We start from the raw sequence: 19,205 nt of genomic DNA, 5'->3' as shown, positions 1-19,205 counted from the left end.
TGAGGTTTAGGTGGCTGAGTGTGGACATAGGCCAGTAAGAGCTGTGCATGAATCTAACTCCCCTGGCCTCAAGAGGCGCGCTAGCAACTGATGCTAGCGGCTGCGGTCTTTAGCGTCCTTGTTAGCACGGCCGCATCCCACATCGGAGACCCTGTTTCGAAGCAGGTCGAGTACCAGTTACATTGACTTGACTTGAATGTTCTCTTATATTTCTAAAAGATTATAACCATCCAACTAATACGTTTCAAAATAAAACATTATGATCTACTAAATAACATTTTTGTGCTTTTAACATTTTGAGAACATTATTACAAACTAGACAACACATAACCAGATAACTTGAACATTCAATTAACACAAATAATTTGCTCATAACTTTGAGAGAACCTTGTCAGAACGTTCCCTGTTAGCTGGGTTACTATAGGTCAGTTGTATAGTCCAGAAAGTGCATTGTTATTTTCCATTTGACAGACTTTGCATGTTGTTTGCTATTGGCTGTATTGTTTGTGCATTTTTGTAACATGATAGCAATCAAATTATCTTTGGTTTTTATATTGTTATGTTAAGGCATATCACAGTATATGTTAAATGACAAAATGCAGAGCAGAGCAGTACAATAGCGAAATAATTTGACATAAAACTACACAAATATTGCACTCTGCCAACTAAAGCAGGATGAACATGTAATTATAGTTCTGCAGAATATGCTGACTATGTCAAATGCTTCAACACATTCCTCCACACTGTTAAATACAACATAAACTTAAACTGCACTGTATTGACACCAAGTATGAATTAAGCTTAATTTCAGATCTGTCTTTTTTTAGGCCTCGAAATAGTGCTTGATGTCGGTCACCTTTACAGTATGTAAGATTCAGCCTTGGTTTCTCTCAGTGAAAATGTGATGTACGTGCAAGATGGTGGGTAATTAGTCTCACTGGGTTTGAGTTCAATTCAATGACTTACAGATGGGCTGGATGGATCAGTGAGACAAAGCATTTAGACACTTTTGGCTCTGGGTAAGACATGTATATCTTGAAGCACCTGGAGGTAAAATACAAATGTCTGGTGTTATTGTAAATGAGTCATTACGATTTAAAAATCAATCTTTTCTCACTGAATATTCTGTTTCCCTCATAAATATGTCACATTATGGATGTAAAATGGATTGACAACATTTCACATTGACTGCAGTAATGGCGACTGCTTTGTGCATGTCCCGTGTTCTTTAGCATGGGTTGTTCCGTGCAAATGTCAAAACTTCCACATGATTATCAGACCAACTTTTGAGTTTTCAAATGCCTGTTAACCTTAATAATGATCTGGAACACTTCTGCGAACTACTTCTACTACACAGCTTTATCTTTAAAATTGCTGTTTTGCACAATACAAAAGCAGAAAATTACAAGTTTAAAAAAAAAAAAGCAGATGAATGCATTTATGCTTCTACTCTTTTTACTTGAAATCCACAATATGTTTATCTGGTTCCATGAAATATTTAATGTGGAAGTGATGCATTGCCGTTGTGTGCAAGCTGATATAAAAAGAGAGTTTATTAAATCATGGATGATATTCCAGAGAAGCTCAGGGTGTGTCATTTTAGCTGCTTTCATTTTTTTTTTTTGTCCCTAAAGAGTAACTTTTCTCAAGACGCTGAGTTCCTAACTTCATATTCACCACTTTGTATTTTGCCTGGATTTACAAGTAAGAAAAGCACCACACATTTTCAGTAATATCAACATGTAACAGCATTCACAACCAGTTTGACTTCCAGTAATTTCTTTAGAGAAAATTTCCATTGAGCAAAACTCTTTTACTGTTTATATACAGTATATAGACAGTATATTATAGTTTTGGAATAGTTTTGCTCATTATATACACTATAATATATATAGCAGTGGCCAAAAGTGATGTCTAAGATTTTAGTTTTTTATGACCCTATAAAAAAAGTGGCTGCCTTTTTTAATTTTTAACTTAGATATTTAAGTACTTAAATTACATTAAACTGACTTAAATTATTCAAATCCTACATAAATTATTAAAAAAGTTGAAAATTGCTTAACTTATTTTGATGAGAGCAATTTAAAATCATATTGTTATAACGTATTGCTCATTTTTTACAGTGTACAAGTTCGATAAAAAAATCTAAATATTAGGGAGATATTAAACTTGGTTAAGATATTTATATGACAAAATTATTTTGCAAACTATACAGCTACAGGTTTTATTTTACTATGTGAAACAAAATGCATATATAGCATACATTTAGCAAAAGCATACATTTACTAACATAATCAGTTATTCATATCTTGTTAGTTCTCTCTTGCTTCAAATGATTTCTTTGAATGAATCATCATTTCTTTGTATGATAGCCTGGCCAAAAATTATGTCTGCACAATTTGGCATGTTTCATTGCATTATCACAAAAAAAAAAGAAAATTTACTCGGACCCCAATTACATAATATGATTAACAAATGTTTAATAATATTTTAATCATTAAAAAAAAGGGGTAAAAAAGGGTACATTTTTCCTAGGCCGGACATCATTTTTGGCCACTACTGTATAATATATATATACAGTATATATATTATTATATCAATTTGTATATTAATATTACAATTTATTATCCCTTGTGGAATATATCCTTATGAATATACACTGACCGGACAAAAAAAATGTAAATGCAAATACTTAACAGTCTATCGGAGCCATTGGTCAAGACTTTCAATTAATTTCATCCCAGAATATGGCCATGATGTCTTATGGTTGTTCAAGAAATGAAAAGCTACACACTCCATCAATTAAGGTTAGAAGAACATGTTGCCAATAACAAATATAATAATCACAGCAATAATGATCCAATCAGCGACTTTTTTTGTTTAGGCCAGGCAGTGTAACTTCCAATTATAATGCATGACAACATACAGTGTTGTCTTTCTGATGTCAGTGATGCGTAATTGCCTACATGAATGTAATGAGATAATACTATATATGCGAGGCATCAGGATGCAGGATGTTTCCATATTGCCCTTGTTGCACCTTCCTTCCCCCTCCACCCTGCAGCGTGCACATTCCTCTGCTTTTACTGCAAGAGCTCTCTCAGTGTGCGTTTCTGAACAGTATAATACCTATTCTTATCACAGAAGAAGGTTGCAGATATAAAGATCCTCTAAGTGCTTTCAGATGTCTGTAGAGAAACACATCTCTGAGTTCAAAGTTCAGTCTTAAACTTCAGCTTTAAAGTGAGTGTGTGTATGTAGGGAGATGAAATGAAACCGGTGTTAAAAAGAGACCGCAGCAGGAAACCATATTGCTTTGGCTCTCGCAAGCTTCCTGTTTCTACCACAGATATTGCAGCTTGAGACACTGTGATTTACTTATTGTTACCCTTGACCTCACCACTATATCACTGCATAAAATAGAGGCGGGGAAATTATTTACAGGTTGTAAGATCATGATAAGCAACAGAGGAAGTAAAAAAAAAAAAAAAAACTTCTTGAAATTAATTATAAGTGCAACAGTTGCTTTGGAATATGAATCGGAAATATTACATTATCGATATTTTGCCAAGGCAGATATGCTAGTTTTCTGATTATTTACAGAGTCCAGCAGTTATTAGTCGATATATCTCATGTATTATATTCAAAAGAATCACTTACAGCACTTTTAACAAGATCTTTCCATTTGTGCTTTGTCAGTTTCTGCCCCAGGATCTGCGTCAATATGAAATAAGATTGAGGTGAAGAAAGCTGCCACAAAGAACGCTGACTCATAAAGCACATATCAGTTAGATAGCAAATGATGATTTATTTGCCAATCTATCTTCTCTTTAATTTGCCCTTCAAATGGACAATTGATGTCCGGCTCTCCAGACCACCAAAGTGCAGCGCTAGACAGAATCGTCCAGCAGTGGAAAACTGAGACCAGACAAAATGTAAACGAGAGATGCTTTTTCTATTGGTTTTGTCTGGCCTTTTCTTTTGGGTCATTGTGTTGTGTTAACATGTTACCCATTTAGTTTATTAAAGTATTTCACATTATCTGAAGAATGTGAGTAAGTCAGATCACTCATGAGCCACATCATTTCAGGTCTCATTCAAATGGTACAAGTTACATAATGTATTTATGGCTAAGGGGTTTGAAAAACGGAAAGCACCACTAATTTAAAAAAGTCTTTGCAAACTTCAGAATTGCAGTGCGTTGTATTGAAATGAGTACTTTTTGGGTGCACAAAGGAACAGGACTCTATGATGATGTAACAGTTACAGGCTCATATTGAATTAGTTTTATATGGTGGATCATCCTGCTTCATTGAGCTGATTGCTTTGCAGATGTGCACAGCTGGTCATGTCAGGTCTATAATGATGCTGTTTGACTGAGCAGCCTTGTGGCCACCAAATGCATCTCTCTCTCTCTCTCTCTCTCTCTCTCTCTCTCTCTCTCTCTCTCTCTCTCTCTCTCTCTCTCTCTCTCTCTCTCTCTTCATCCACCTGTCCATCTATCTATCTATCTATCTATCTATCTATCTATCTATCTATCTATCTATCTATCTATCTATCTATCTATCTATCTATCTATCTATCTATCTATCTATCTATCTATCTATCTATCTATCTATCTATCTATCTATCTATCTATCTATCTATCTATCTAATCACGTCGGAAAATCTTAAACAGGCCTATAAAATGTAATCAAACGACGTTCGCGAACACAATAAAGTATTTTGAATGGAGAGAGAGAGCAGAAAGTGCCTGGCACGAGATGTTTCTTTCATGTTGCTATGCGCGTATCCGTAAGCGTGCTTCATGAATTTTGTGTGTGGAGTATAGGGGGCGCGCGCACAGCTCCAGTCAGTCCCACTGCTTTGCCATAGGGAGCGCGCACGGAGCGCGATAAGACAAACGAAACGAGAGCAGGGAACGCGGAAACAGTAGAAGCGGTTGACGATAGAGCTGAGGTGCATTAACCGGCGACTGCGGGAAAGAGCGACACTCACCACAGAAACCGCGTTTGAAAGCCCAGATTCTGGGTGTAACAGATTTACTTTTATTTCAGGTCGTCGGATTAGAAGCCAGTTTGAGTGGATAAAACCGAATCGACGAGGGAAAAGGGCAGATTCTTTCTCTCTCCGGCTTGACTAGAATTAGTCGGGATTTGAGAATGTCGGGGAGTCGAGAGGAGGAGCGGCGGAAACTCGCCGACATCATCAACCACTGGAACGCCAACCGGCTCGACCTGTTCGAGATCAGCCAACCGACTGAGGTGAGTCCCCGGAGCCGCGAGCGAGCACAGGCCGCACGAGCTCCTGGCTGTCCGTGCCGCGAGATTCATTCCCCCAGCACGCGAGATTGTTATAGTGAAGAAACGTGCGCTTGATCTGTCATAAATGATCTATTTTTAAATGACTAGTGGCTCTGGAACGACTAAATCTCGACATTAGGTTCATTGTGGCTTATTTCGTGTATTTTTGAGTCAGTTAATTACAGGTTATGCCCATTATAAATGTGAAGTAAACACAAATATTTTGGTATGAATGAGATGCGAGCACTTTTAGCTGGGTCCCTGTTGCTGTTCAACATTGCATTGGCCTTTTCGATTTACGTTAAAACGTTTCTTATCGTGCACGAGCCGGTCATTTACAGGGGGGGGAAATCGGTGCTTGCAGTTTATAGCAGAGCTGCATGCAAAACTGTCAGATTAGATCAGACCAGCTGCATGATCGTGCGGGATGATGATGTTGTAGATGGTACGTTAATGTAATAAACATGTTTTTTAGGATGTCTGTAGATGTGTCTTTGGCCAACATAGCGACCATAAACTAGATATAAATAATATAATTTGAAATGCCCCGATGGTTGTGCATTTATTTGCACGGTGTATGTTTTCCGATATTTAAAACGCAAGCGTCATTGAATATCATGCATGTTGTCATTCTGGTGCATGACTATTTTTTGCTTAAATATTAGATCGGTGTGTTTTCGATGCAAACAATCGCGCGATCAATGGGGTGTTTAACAAGCATTGGTTTTCTTGAGTAACGTTACATGCATGCACTTTGGCACCTGCAGATGCATTGGATTGCAAGCCACTTTTGGTAGGGAATTAGTGTTTTTAGGCGGGCAGTGCATGAATGCTTTGAATGAAGGGGGTTGGGGGGTAAAGCATCAGGTCGGGGGTCTCTCCTGCTGATTTACTGGAAACCCCCATAGGCTCTGAGAATATTCTTTGGCCCTTAATAATTCATGCATAAGTGATATTGAGCCCCCGAAGCACCTGCTGATGTGACATAATAAAAGCCTATAGATTAGGGTTGGTTTGGTCTTTAGAGGGTGATTAGGAAGAAGTGGACAGTGCATAACAGAACCCCATACAAGCACCCCCTTTAAGAGCACAAACTCCTAAAAGATCAGCGGGAGTGTTGAAGATCCCGTGATGACGTAATCGTCTAGTCCTCCAACCAATTGTGACAGCCGATTTGCAAGCCTGCTTCTATTGTCACATTTTATTCACTGGCACATTGTATAGTAGCTAGATTGCCTAATATTATTATTGTTTTACAGCCTTACTGATTTATCTCTCTCCAAATAACCAATGTGCAGATCTACTATCGAGAATTTCTGTTGTAGTCATTAGATTGCTAATCATTTATCTTTTTGTTTTGGGCTGTGGCTGGCTAGGGATGTTAAGTTTAAAATGCTTTGCATTTCTCACTTGATAATGAGTTATGTAAGGAGTAATTTATGTAAACACTAAACCGCTCATTAGATAAGTTGGTTACTTGCTGTGAAACACTGTTGTTTACAGTAGAATGTGCAGTGGTATAATTGAAGGGTTCTGCTGGTGCTACTGTGTATTTTTGGAGACACAAATGATGTCGTAAATCAGTAGACCAGACGTTAACATGGACAGATTCTGATTATCAGACTACCTCTCTTAACGTCACCTCATTAGCTCGGAGATGCATGCATGAAAATATGCAATTTGAAATGCATGTTTGTCCACTTAGATTTTCTACGTTTTAAAGAGAAGCGTAATTGCATACATCTGGGCTGCATTTGGATTCGTTTAAGGATTCGTTTTGTGCCTCTATGTGTAGTAGTGCAAGGATGGACTCTGCTGTTCTTTCATTGTCAGTTTTAATATCGCAGTCATTTGGGATTGCTGTGTGTTTACAGTTCAAATTTAAAGAAATTTGGGGCAGACTTAAAAAGTGCCTTGTTATACATTTAATAAATAAGCAAGTGTGTTTAACTAGCTTAGTCATTTACATCCATAATTTATCATGATTTTCTGGGATTGTAGTAGGGATGGTTTTGCATGTGGCATCTTCCTGTTGCATACAACTTTTCATGTTTGAATATGTGGATAATGTTTATGAAGACTGCTTACTTCCTGTCGCTCTGCCTCTGTTTCTTAGACATTGCGATGTTGCTCGTTTATAATTTGCTTTGGATGAAGCACTGCACCTACTAAGATATTAAATGGAAATGGAACATTGTTTTTAATATGATAATTATAAGATGATTAAAAGATGACATTTTTCACAATCTGACATAAGATTGTTTAAGCTTTAAGAGAAGATGCATAAGGCAATTGTTTGTAATAAGGGAACTGAATGGTTTAATGAAACAAATTTGATTCCGAAATACAAAAACCAAGCCTTTCACCCATCAGCGCAGTGTTTTTAAGGGAATGGAGGAACAAAATGAGGCATGCCATCATTTTCCTGTATTTGCATCTGTCATGTCCACCAGAAACAGTTGCATGGCCCTCACTGTCCCCACCCTACTAAAAGCCTTGTGATTCCATTCCCATGTGTCTCACACTGGCTAAGATTGGCTCTGTGACAAACCGTTTTGGCAAGTGTTGGATGCCCATTCCATGGCTGAAAAGGCAAAAAACAAAACAAATAAAAGATTATGGAAATGATTATCTAGCAAAGAAAATGTCTCTGGATTTAGATTCCGGAATACTTAATTTTCGTCACTAGAATAGTAGAATCTGCCTGAGTTTTGCGCAATGAATTTGTTTTGCACTGATCATCAGTTGTTCCAAAAGGTGGCAGGCTGTTGTTGCACAGTAAAAAATGAAACTAAAGAGATGGAACAACAACAACAAAACAAAGACTGTGTAACGAAGTTAAAGGATCAGGGAAAAAGGAGGTGGGAACTGGCGAACGTTTGACAACTTTAATCATATAAAATAAACTAACTAATAAACAAACACAAAATGAAAGTAAAAGACACACGCACATAAACAAAGCACAACTTAAAGTAGTCCAGGCCTGGTCCTCTCTCTTCCTTTACTGTCATCGCTCCTTTTATGCTTCCGAAGCTCCTCCTTGAGAAACCCGAGGCCGGTGCGCCGCGGCGCGCAGTGGACGCTCATTTATTAATCACGCGGCCGGCTTCGCCCCGTTCTCACGGCTCTCGGCCTAGTCCTCGTCCTGCTTGCCACACACCTCAAAAACAACAGACGCCCGCATTGACAAGATAGCCGCAACTTTAATTTAAAAGAATACAGACATTTTATAACTTCTGGAGAAAAATAGCACAGACCCGACCGCCAAATGATATGTATGGTGAAAAGCGCTATACAAATAAATGTGAACTAAATTGAAACACTGAACGAAGATGAAAATTTCTAGAGCGCGTGTCAAGCGCCTCCGTTTGCACACACTATCAAATGGACTATACTTTGAAAGGCTACATGTTCGACTGTATGCATACGCATAAAAAACGAATTATACATGGGCTTTAGTCAGAATCTGCTGAAAACGCAAAATGTTTTGTTTTGTCCAATGCGAGTCGCACGCTAGTAAATCCTTTCATTAAAACCAACAAAGTGTAAACAATGAGATTCATTGTTCATAAGACACCTTTTTTTATATACCGGGAGTTTTCGAGAGATTGCAGAGTTCAGTGCAATCGTGTGCTTTAGAGATTGAGAGCCTTAGTGAAGATACGGCTCTTCTTTTGCTTTCTGTTTATTAGGCCTTGTCCACACTAGTACGTTTCGGTTTGAAAACGCATCTTTTTCTCTCGTTTTGGCCATCCGACCACACTGAGCGTTTTTATTAACGAAAACAAAGCTTTTTGAAAACGCTCTCCAAAGTGGATACATTTGAAAACACATTTTTGTACTTTGACAACCCTACAGTATTAGTCAAGTAAAGCAGGCTGTTCAGAAGCTAATGATTTAGATATTAGTTGATCTAAAAGCAGAAATTATTACATTTCAGTTCAAGTGTTTTATTGGACAATTAAGCATAAAGCAATTCAATATTCCTCAATCTTTAGTGTTTTTGCATCAAAAATGGATAAGTGTCCTAGAGGGTATACCTTTAAAGATTGTGACACAGATTGTGACACAGTCAGCATATTTTTTCAGCATATAATGTGTATCTCAGGGTAAAGGTGACGTGGAAGAGTAATCAAATCAGGTTTTCCCATGGTTGTATCTTCGCTTAACCTGATTGTTCTCAGCAGGTGATATAGTTCAGTGTCACTTGTGGACGTGGGAAAATATTTGTGTATGCAGAGTAGACTCGCTCTCTCTTCCTCATGGTTGAAGCATCTAACTGAATGTATTTAATAGTGCTAATTTGGCAACCATTTACACTTGTTTACTTTATATAGAGCTTTAGATCTGATATTATGTTTTTAAGTCTCTCTGCATGTTTGCACAATGTGTTTATGATGCACAATTGCTGATAAATAAATGTTAGTGGAGGCAGTGGCTATATAGCATTTAGGCAAATAGGCAAACTTCATCTTGTATAATTAATTTTACACAGTGATGTTAGAGAACATTAGATGTGAACTCTTTGCAGAACAAGCTCTGCATTAGGACACAGTGCTGCTTACTGGTGGATTAAAATCACATACTGCATTAAATAAACTTTAATTCTGATTTCTCAGGGCATCGGAGACTCAAGTCTTTGTGTTCAATGGAGGTGCGCAAGCTAAAAGATGCAACTTTTTGATGGGTATGAAAATGTTGTATTAGAAAATGAAGAGGCTTTGTCACCTCAACAGCGTGTGGCTCTCTGGGAAATCATCTCCATGGTGATTTTCATGCCACAATCTGAGCCTGTATGAGAAATGTACTGCGGTCTGCACTGTAATTGTGTAGGTATAAAACTCACGAGGTTTCCCTCAGCAGTAATTTAAAAATCCTAATCCATGGTTCCCTAATCTGAGGGGATTATAATGCACTTTTGGGTACATCATCAAGTATTTCTGTGCTTTATCTGTCTTTTATTTTTGCCTTGGAACTGTCTCTTATCACAAAAACTCCCATAAAATGGTTAGAGCTGAATTTTCCCCTGTGTTGGCGTATTTCCTTTTAAAACAGGAAAGTAAGGGCGAGATGTTTTTGATTAAAATGGCCAATAGCATTCAGTTTAAATTACATCACATTTGACAACTTGTACCGTGAATGAAAGAGATGATGCTTTCAAAATACGTAAATTCAATTGGAAAGGACGTAAATCGCTAAAATGTGTTTAAATATTTTTGGTCCATTTTGCTTGAAGACAATTAATACTTTTCTTTTTGTCAATTTAGGATTTCACTAGTATATAGGCTCGACTCTAACAGACATGAACTAAAAGCTATTTCATGAGGTTGTTAAACTATACCATGTTTAGCAATTTCCTAGTTCTGATCCATTATGAAGTCATTCATTTATTATTCAGAATTGTTTTGTGTTTATAAATCTCTGTGATTCCCTGAAGAAACTACAACTACAAAGAAACTAGCTCTGTGACAGGTTCAGGTTTTGGCTGGTGTTTTTCTCTGAACCTTTAGCCGTTGACTGAGCTCCTGTGCAAAGGCTGCATGTTGAATCATAACAAGTGGCCTCACGTGGTGCAGAGGGTGGGGTTGCTATCGGAATCATTGTATTCCACTCTCACGTCTCACGCTTTTCCTCCTCGTACAGCGACCGCATTCCACTCGCACACACACATGTGCTTCACCCTGCCTCCTGCAGGAGAGCTTTGAAAACAGCTAATCGGCTCTGTTGTGCAAGTTCAGCGTGAGAGGTTGTCAACAGAGAATCAAGGTGCTGGGCAATCTTGCTGAGCGGTTGTTGCTTGGGCACTTTCCCACTGAAAATGGGCAATGCATTTCTATCTGGATAATTTAGATCGGTCATGGACCTGTGTCTCATCTGGTTGCCCGTTGACGGCAACATTGGCCAGCAACATTGCTCAAAAAGTTGCCCTGTGTATCATCACCTTTAGAATTGGTGTTAACTTTACGAAGTAGGGCTGCAGCTAGTTGGATTGGATAATTGATTTATAAATGACATGAGTAATCTAGTTTTTCAGTAAAGTTACTGTTTATATAAAAACATCAGTACTTGCATTGTCTTTAGAATGTTTGAGTTACGGTTAATTTGAATGTGGTGTTCAACAACACATTTAGTTTGTAGATCAAAATGATGAATACTGTAGCCTACATGTATCCTATGTTTTTGCGATGTAATGATTATATCGAAATTTAACTGCTTTGTTTTTCTTAATGGAAATGTTTACATTAAAAGAATATAATGGAAAAATATAGCAAAAAGGAATTTGGTTTTACCTATGAAATGTTTTTTAACTAGGCCTACCTTTTTTTAAATAATTGTTTTAAAATGTATTTTAACACAATGGAATTTGACTTTTTGATTATATTCGCTATATTTCCATCCAAAATTGCAAATTAGCAAAATTGGGATATTGCATAAGACATTTGCGCATAAGCACCAGTTCCATATGTGTCCAAGAGAACAAAATCATCACTTCCTGGGAAATTAGCACTAAATATCTGTAATAAAAAGGAAAGTTCCTGAAATCGGGGAAGCCATTGTGGCTCTTTATTCGTACATCATAAATTACTTGCGTTTCAGGACGTGTAGATGAAACGCAATAAACACTGCCATGTTATCTTGAGTTCAGAAGCGGTTGTCTGGTATTTGGGAACGCAAACGTGTGAGATACTTATGGGAGGTCATTATTACCCAACCATTTTGATGACCGAATTTGGCTCAGGCATTACAGAATGATCAAACCAACATTTGGGATGCTGTGCAATGAAATTGATCCGCTGGTTAGTCCAGTTATCTAATCACATTTTTGTGACTTCTCTGTTGAAGTCACATGAGTTGACTTCTCTATTCGCTACATGTGTTTCTGTCCAGAATGATCCGCCTCATTTGAGCGCAAAGGTATTTTCATGGGCATGCACATTTTATGGGAATTTATGCACATTTTGGTGTTTCCACCTAGTGCTTTTTTTAAATGCGATATCCCAAAATTCACATACAAATAGGTGGATGGAAACATAGCTATTGATTACCGGTAGTTAATTTCACAAAGGCCTAATTTTTTTAAAGTGCATGTAAAAAACATGAATTAGTGCCAGTTGCATATTTTTGGGGATATAAAATGGACTACAAGTATCAATTCAGAAGCAGTATGTTGTTTTTATAGTATTTGATGCATATAATGCATCACCTGTCCACATAGTCCAAGATCAAGGCACCTAGATTTCCTTCATCCACCCAGTGACTTTGATCCTGTTATTTTTGTGAGGTGGTTCTGTGGTTTGTGCACACAAACGCCTTATTGTCACAGTGCTGAATGGCTGTCGTTAGACTGGATGGATGTCCTGTGAATGGGAGGTCTGATCCCAGCCCTAGCCTCGGCCTGTCACTCTCTATTAATCTCCTGGGAGGCCCGATGGTCAGTCAGTGGCCGCTCCAGGGCTGACCTGATTGGCCATCGTTCCCTCCAACAAACACCCATTGTGCGCTGACCCGCTAGCCTTGTGCGTGTGTGTGTGTGTGTGTGTGTGTAGTCACACACAGGTGACCTCACAGGATCAGACGGCTTTTCAGAGCTGTTGACTTGTTTGTTTGTGCTGTTCTTTCCAACATGCTTTCTCATCAATTTACAACCTCAAGACAAGACACTTTTATTTCAGTTAATTCTCTTTTTACATTCCCTTGACTCATTGAATGAATATCCTAAATTTAGGCATGAATATACTTTTTACAATACATAATTTTAAATCTCTGATGGTATTGTTTTGTTTTGAATGCTTAGTGTTGAGAAATCTGACCCATCACACCCTCCTGAAGTCTGTTCTAAAGTCCAAATGTTCCTCAAAGCTTAGCCAAATATTTTGTGGCGTGTTGCACATTTTGGAATGCATCTTTTGTTGTTACACTACGCATGTGTCCTCCCATGAGCGTGAAACTCTTTCAGTTGGCGAGCAGGCTGGAACGCCTTGTCCAAGTTTTCTTGACCGCTCATGAGGCCTGTTCTTACCAACAGTTACAGAAAGTTCAAAGTACTGTGATGATGGTGCCATGGTACAGTTATGTATCAAATGATAAAACAATGTATATTTTATTATTATATATATTTCTTTAAAAATGTATATATATAAAAATATCAATAAACAGGTGATGTTACCAATGTAAGCCATATCTCAATATATGATTTCATAATATTGTGCGCTCACTGTGCTGCCATGTCCTTGATGGAGATATTTTATGCAGATTGGATTAAAATTTAATCCATATATAATTAAAGTAAAATTTAATGTTGGTGGGATTAGCCGTAATGTCAAATAAGGGAAAAGGTTGATGGGAATAAGCCTTTTTCTCTCATAATTAAGGAAAACTAAGCAAGTGGAAATTCCATGTTTGAGGCGCACACATTGGCCCATTTTCATTGTTCTGGAATGTTCCACACTTTCAACTCTTTCAGTGACCAACAGGGCCAGTCTTACTTTCTGTGTGGTCAGACTAGGGCTGGAATGAGGCGTCGACATAATCCAGTGGTTCTCAAACCTTTTTGCCTTTCAAAAACACACACACACACACACACTGATTCAGTTAGGCTAATACACAGAAAAAAATGTTTGCCGTGGTAATCTTTAATAAAAAAAATCTGAAAATTTGCTTCCGCTCTGGAAAGACGTTTCTTCTCTAAATTTACATCAGTTTGACGGCTTGGGTTGACCATCTTTAACCACTCCCCTCCAACCGTCAATCTGCTATGATCGAGGGATGGAGAGAAGGTGCGCTGAATAAAACCCTGTCCTCTATTCAATATTCCGTTTCACTTGGAAATGAGTCTCAACAATAAAGTCGGTTGCAACTTCCGGTTCACGGGGACTTTAAAAACGAACTGCAGTTCAAACATGCTCTCTACAACCGGTTACAAAGCATTTAACGCTGTTGGGGATTTTTTAAAATATCTTATGGATGAACTCACACCTCGATTGGACTCATTTATTTAATAACTTCACGGTTTTAATGGGCACCATCATGTTTGATACTGCCACTATGGCTAGTAAGAATGTGGTTGTGATGGTTGTTGATCATACAGCTGAATAAACATATTCAAGCAGCTACTTTAATTTCCTGAATGAACAAACTATTTCTGGATTTACACTTTAAATAATTAGATTTAAGCCGTAAATTGGGGCTGTAAAGTGACTGAACGCAGCCATAGTAAACACCTTTCCTAATTACGGTAGGCCTACTCTGCATAAACTTTGTCTTTTGTCAAGAATAGTATCATTTGGTACAAGTTCATACATAGATTTAGTTATTATTTATTGGTAAATTAACCAAAGGGTTAATTGGCTATTCAGTAAATAGACAATAGATTAACCAGAAAAAATTAATCGCTAGATTAATTATTCGATTAATAAGTTCTAGCCCTAGTTCAAACTCATTTAGTCTAAACAATCTCATTTGGTCAAATGAGTGTGCATTCACTACCCATTGTGTTCATTCACCCGTTGGGTTCATCCACGCTCCCCGTACAACCGCGGCCGTATATTATCTTGGAAACTGTGAGGTATAGTGTCCCTGTCCGTCCTTCAGCACAATAGAGCTTTACATTTGGTTGGACGGAGGAATGCCCGTCATAGAATGTGTGGCTATGACATCATTACAGCTCGTTGAAAGGTTCATGGTACGGTGCAGTTGCTGCATTATTACTTCACTGCTTTTTAGTGCTAAAAGTGGTTTCTCCGAGCACAATCAGGCCGTATCGTACCGGCTGATATCACTGTTGTTGTAATGCGTGTTGCACTGAAAATGGCCATTGTTGTGCAATTTTGATGGCTGGATATGACCTCGTTCAGCAGCAGATTAGTAATACTAAAACAAAACACTTGAGTTTTGAAAGTTGTGCATGCAAGAATGTGTACATTTTAGTATCATATATTCAGTATTTTGGATGCTTTTGGCTAAGAATAAGTTTGTAGTATTGCTCTGTTTAATGCATTCATTTATTGTATTTAAATCCATTTAACTTTATTCTAAATGAGTGCAGAAAAACTTCTACTGATTCAGTCTAAAAAGTATATGGGTAAAAAAAAAACTGCTTAGAACTCAGTGCTCGTAATCTCTGCTGAATTATGGGGGCCGAGCTCGGCTGCTGAGAGGGGTTGAGGGAAAATGACCACCGCGTCAGCTCTCTGTTTGTGTTGGACAGAGGAGATAAGCACAGCCATCCTGTGAGTGTGTGTGCTGGCCTTAAGATAACACTGGAATGAGAGTTCAACCACTGCAGAAAGGCCTCCTGCTCTCATGGGACGGAGAACGGGGACGGCCCTGTCAGCTACTCGCTGTCTGAAAGTGCTCAGCTAAATCACAGCCCAGGAAATGCCTAATGACTGATGGTCCCCGACTAGCGTGGAAGAACCACAGGCCTCAGAGAGGATGTTCTGCTTCCTGAATCTATTCGTTTGGCTCTTAAATGCATTTAGGATCTCACTAAGGAAAAATGCTCTAGCTTTTTTTTTTTTTTTTTGTCTATGTTTTCAGTGACAACTATATAGGACTGGATGATTAATCTAAATGATGTGTTCTTCTACAATCGAGCAGATCATGATTTCAGTGTCTCAGAGCGGCTCGGTTCACAATAAATGCTGCTCGACATGAGCTCATCTCTCCATGTGCTTCGTTTGGGTTGCTTATAGTGTGTATGGGAATGCAAAATGCACCAACTATCTTCCCAAACTTTTAATAATTAAAATACTAATATTTAATTCTCATTACATTTACAATTTTATATAATAATAATTATTATCATTATTTTATTGTCATGTTAATATATAATCACACAATCAATTTTGGACCAAATTATGCAACCCTACAGACAAGAACAGCAGACCTGAAGCTTTCCCAATTTTTATATAAAAATCACTAGATTGTTCCTCATATCCTAACTAAATGTGATTTTGATCATAACATTTGAAGTGTTTTGGAGGTGTAAATGTCTGATTTATTTATCGTTTGTGGCTTTAAGTTGTTTAGTGTATTTGTTTTAGTGTGTTAGGCAAGTTTTTAAAGTATAGCCTACACTTTTAAAAAGTACTTCTCTCCAAAGGTACTTCCAATACCATCAACTGGCAAGTAGCAAATTGTGCTTTTGGCAGGCTGTGATGTAAAGCCTATTATTGGCTAGTTTATAATGAGGACGACAATCCTTTTAATCAGTTCTGCCATAATTTCCTGCGTTTAGTCCATGCAGTCCACCATAAGGCCAATAAACAGTGTTAGCTTGTGTTTTAGTCCATTAACATTTTTTTGAATGTTAAATCCAGCCTGAAAAAGCAGATCTTTCTGCATTGTAACAGCCATACCTGAGCGGAGCAAGTGCTTTCTTTGGCAGTCGTCCGGGCCTTTCCGTTGTAGCTCTCCACCCCACCAGGGCCCCGAGCTGGGGGGGGGGGGACATTACCTACCGAGAGCAATAATATTGCAACAAGTAGACAATGCATGTATGGGAGATGACCTCTGCAGGGGAGAGTTTCCAAGTACTGCACCGCCCCTCAGATGGTTATTGAACTAGACTGCGATTTTTGACCCCAGAGAGCGTCTTTCGACATGAAAAGCAGCTCCTCCCTGCACAGATGTCTTCACTTCATCTGTTTCTGTTTATGAAACCTGCTCTGCCCAATTTGGAATCACATGTATAGATGTTACAAGCATGACGTGAGCAACGTCTCGGGCTGCAGATGAAGGGGCCGGCGAGGTTTGCGGGCCTTCTGGGTGGTTTTGTAGGTGTGGGGATGTGGTTGGCTCTCAGATATGGATCTGTATCTGATGGTCCACTGTATGCTGACTGGTTCTGGTGGGTGGTGTAGTGCTTGGCGTGAACCTTGGGGGAAATCCTGCTTGAAAAAATCACTTCCATATGGAACGAGCAGTCCGTCTGCAGTCTGGCTTCCACAGACAAGCAGGGAAGGAGGTGTTGAAATTGTTCATAAATGCACCTCAAAAACCAACCAGAGTTGTTTGTTTATAAACTATTTAAAGTGACCGACCGGCGCACCCTCGTTGTGTGGCTTGAATTCCCCTCTTTAGACATTGCATTCATTGACTGTAAGAGTAGCTCATCGCACCAGTGCGTGGCCGTGATGAAAGTTTAAACGAGGCTAGAGTTTCACCTCTCTGCAAAGTTTCTCTGGTTAGTCACACATCGAGAGTGTTAACTTTGCTAACGCAAGCCTTCGAAAGGAAAATATGGATGCAATCTGAACAATAATCGTTTCCTGATGAATTGTGAATTAATCAGGCATAATTGGATGCGTCAGCAAAAACATTTTCCCTACCGTACAAGTCCACTCAAGGCAGATGTAATAGGACTGCGCACTGTTGCATAATTTAGAGGGCTTGGTGTGTGTGTATTTGTCACTAGTTGAACCTGATACTGTTGTTTACACCCCCCACCACACACACACACACACACACGCTGTTTTGGATCTTTCAGACCTATGAGTTTGCACATGCCCCAAAATCCCTTATCATAAATGTTGAAGAAATAGTCAAGTGGAACTCTTCTTTCAAAAACAATAACAAAATTGCATTAATCCTAAACTCATTTTGTGTTTCACAGAAGAAAAAGTCTCTTATGCACCCCAATCATTCATTTATTTGATTAAAAATATAGTAAAACAGTAATATTATGGAATATTACGGTTCAGCATCATTAATCATTACAGTCTTCAGTGTCACATGATCCTTAATGGTTTGTTCAAATCCCCGTCTCTTATTAAACCTTTCATCTTTTAATGAATCTTCAAAAATACTCAAACTGGTTTAAATCAGTCTGATGAATCCTTCACTGAGTAACTCATGTCACTGAATCAGACTCACTCACTGATCTGCACGTTTTCATTACTTTAAGTGATGTCTGTCTCAAAACAAAGCGAGTTTTGTGTATTTAAACCTTTGATCGGTATGATCACTGACTAGTTGTTCATATGATGACATGTTTATTTGCAGTTGATTCTAAAAGACATTAAGATAAATTGGATGTGTGTATGTGACCTTTTCTTTAAAGGTTCGAACCATCTGGACAGCTACACCTTGTTTTATGACTGCGTTTACATGACGTGACGTCCATGATATCACGTTGACTGTATTCTGGAGTGTGTCATTTTCTTGTCTGATTATCCCTTGTCCTGTCGCACCACAGGTTTATGTTTTTTCAGCTGTAATGACACGGTGTGTCCGTGATGAAGGGTTTTATAGGAGAGATCCTTGTAACTTCCCATGACTCACGGCTGAATTGCAAGTGTCAAGGGAAAAAAATCTCTCCCACTCTGTGATCGGTAGAGCATTTAAATCTTCTGCCACTTAACCACTGGATTTTATTTAACTGCCCGGGACTATTTCCTCCCCTCAATTTACTGCCAGTGTGAGCTGAAGGGGCAGTTCTCATCAGGCCCAGTGGCCTTGTGGGAAGATTTCAGGACCGAGGTAAATTACTCTAGCTCAGGAGACAGTAAATGGAGCGGCACCCTCGTGATCGCTCCGGTTACAATGCTTCTGCTGTAATGCCGTGGCCTAACCTTGGTCCTCTCATTTATTAACGCACCTGTCATCGCAGTTGAGTATTTGCCGAGCTTGATTTGTGACATTGCAGTTGTTGAGGTAATAAATGACACCTACCCGCTCTGTTTCGTATCTGGTAACTCCTTAAAGGGTTAGTTCACCCAAAAATGAAAATAATGTCATTAATGACTCACCCTCATGTCGTTCTAAGCCCGTAAGACCTCCGTTCATCTTCGGAACACAGTTTAAGATATTTTAGATTTAGTCCGAGAGATTTCTGTCCCTCCATTGAAGCTGTATATACAGTATACTGTCCATGTCCATAAAGGTAATATAAACATCATC

At 38.6% G+C, this 19,205-nt stretch overlaps 1 protein-coding gene across 16 annotated transcripts in view; it reads left to right on the top strand.

The window, feature by feature from the left end:
* Nucleotides 1-4,751: 4,751 nt before the first annotated feature.
* The window catches only part of afdna (afadin, adherens junction formation factor a), a 109,956-nt gene continuing 95,502 nt past the window's right edge, over nucleotides 4,752-19,205 (top strand). For 12 of the 16 annotated variants that reach the window (XM_079639779.1, XM_079639789.1, XM_079639787.1 and 9 more), the window contains exon 1: nucleotides 4,854-5,264. In XM_079639779.1, the coding sequence (XP_079495905.1) occupies nucleotides 5,163-5,264 (102 nt within the window). In that variant the 5' untranslated portion in view covers nucleotides 4,854-5,162. Of the gene's footprint in view, nucleotides 5,265-19,205 lie in introns of all 16 variants that reach the window. The other 4 variants (XM_079639778.1, XM_079639788.1, XM_079639790.1 and 1 more) reach the window with 3 other exon arrangements.

This window comes from Phoxinus phoxinus, assembly GCF_949152265.1.
Source record: "Phoxinus phoxinus genome assembly, chromosome: 16".
In the NCBI taxonomy this organism is placed as follows: domain Eukaryota; kingdom Metazoa; phylum Chordata; class Actinopteri; order Cypriniformes; family Leuciscidae; genus Phoxinus; species Phoxinus phoxinus.
This window is presented reverse-complemented; position numbering and strand designations above follow the sequence as displayed.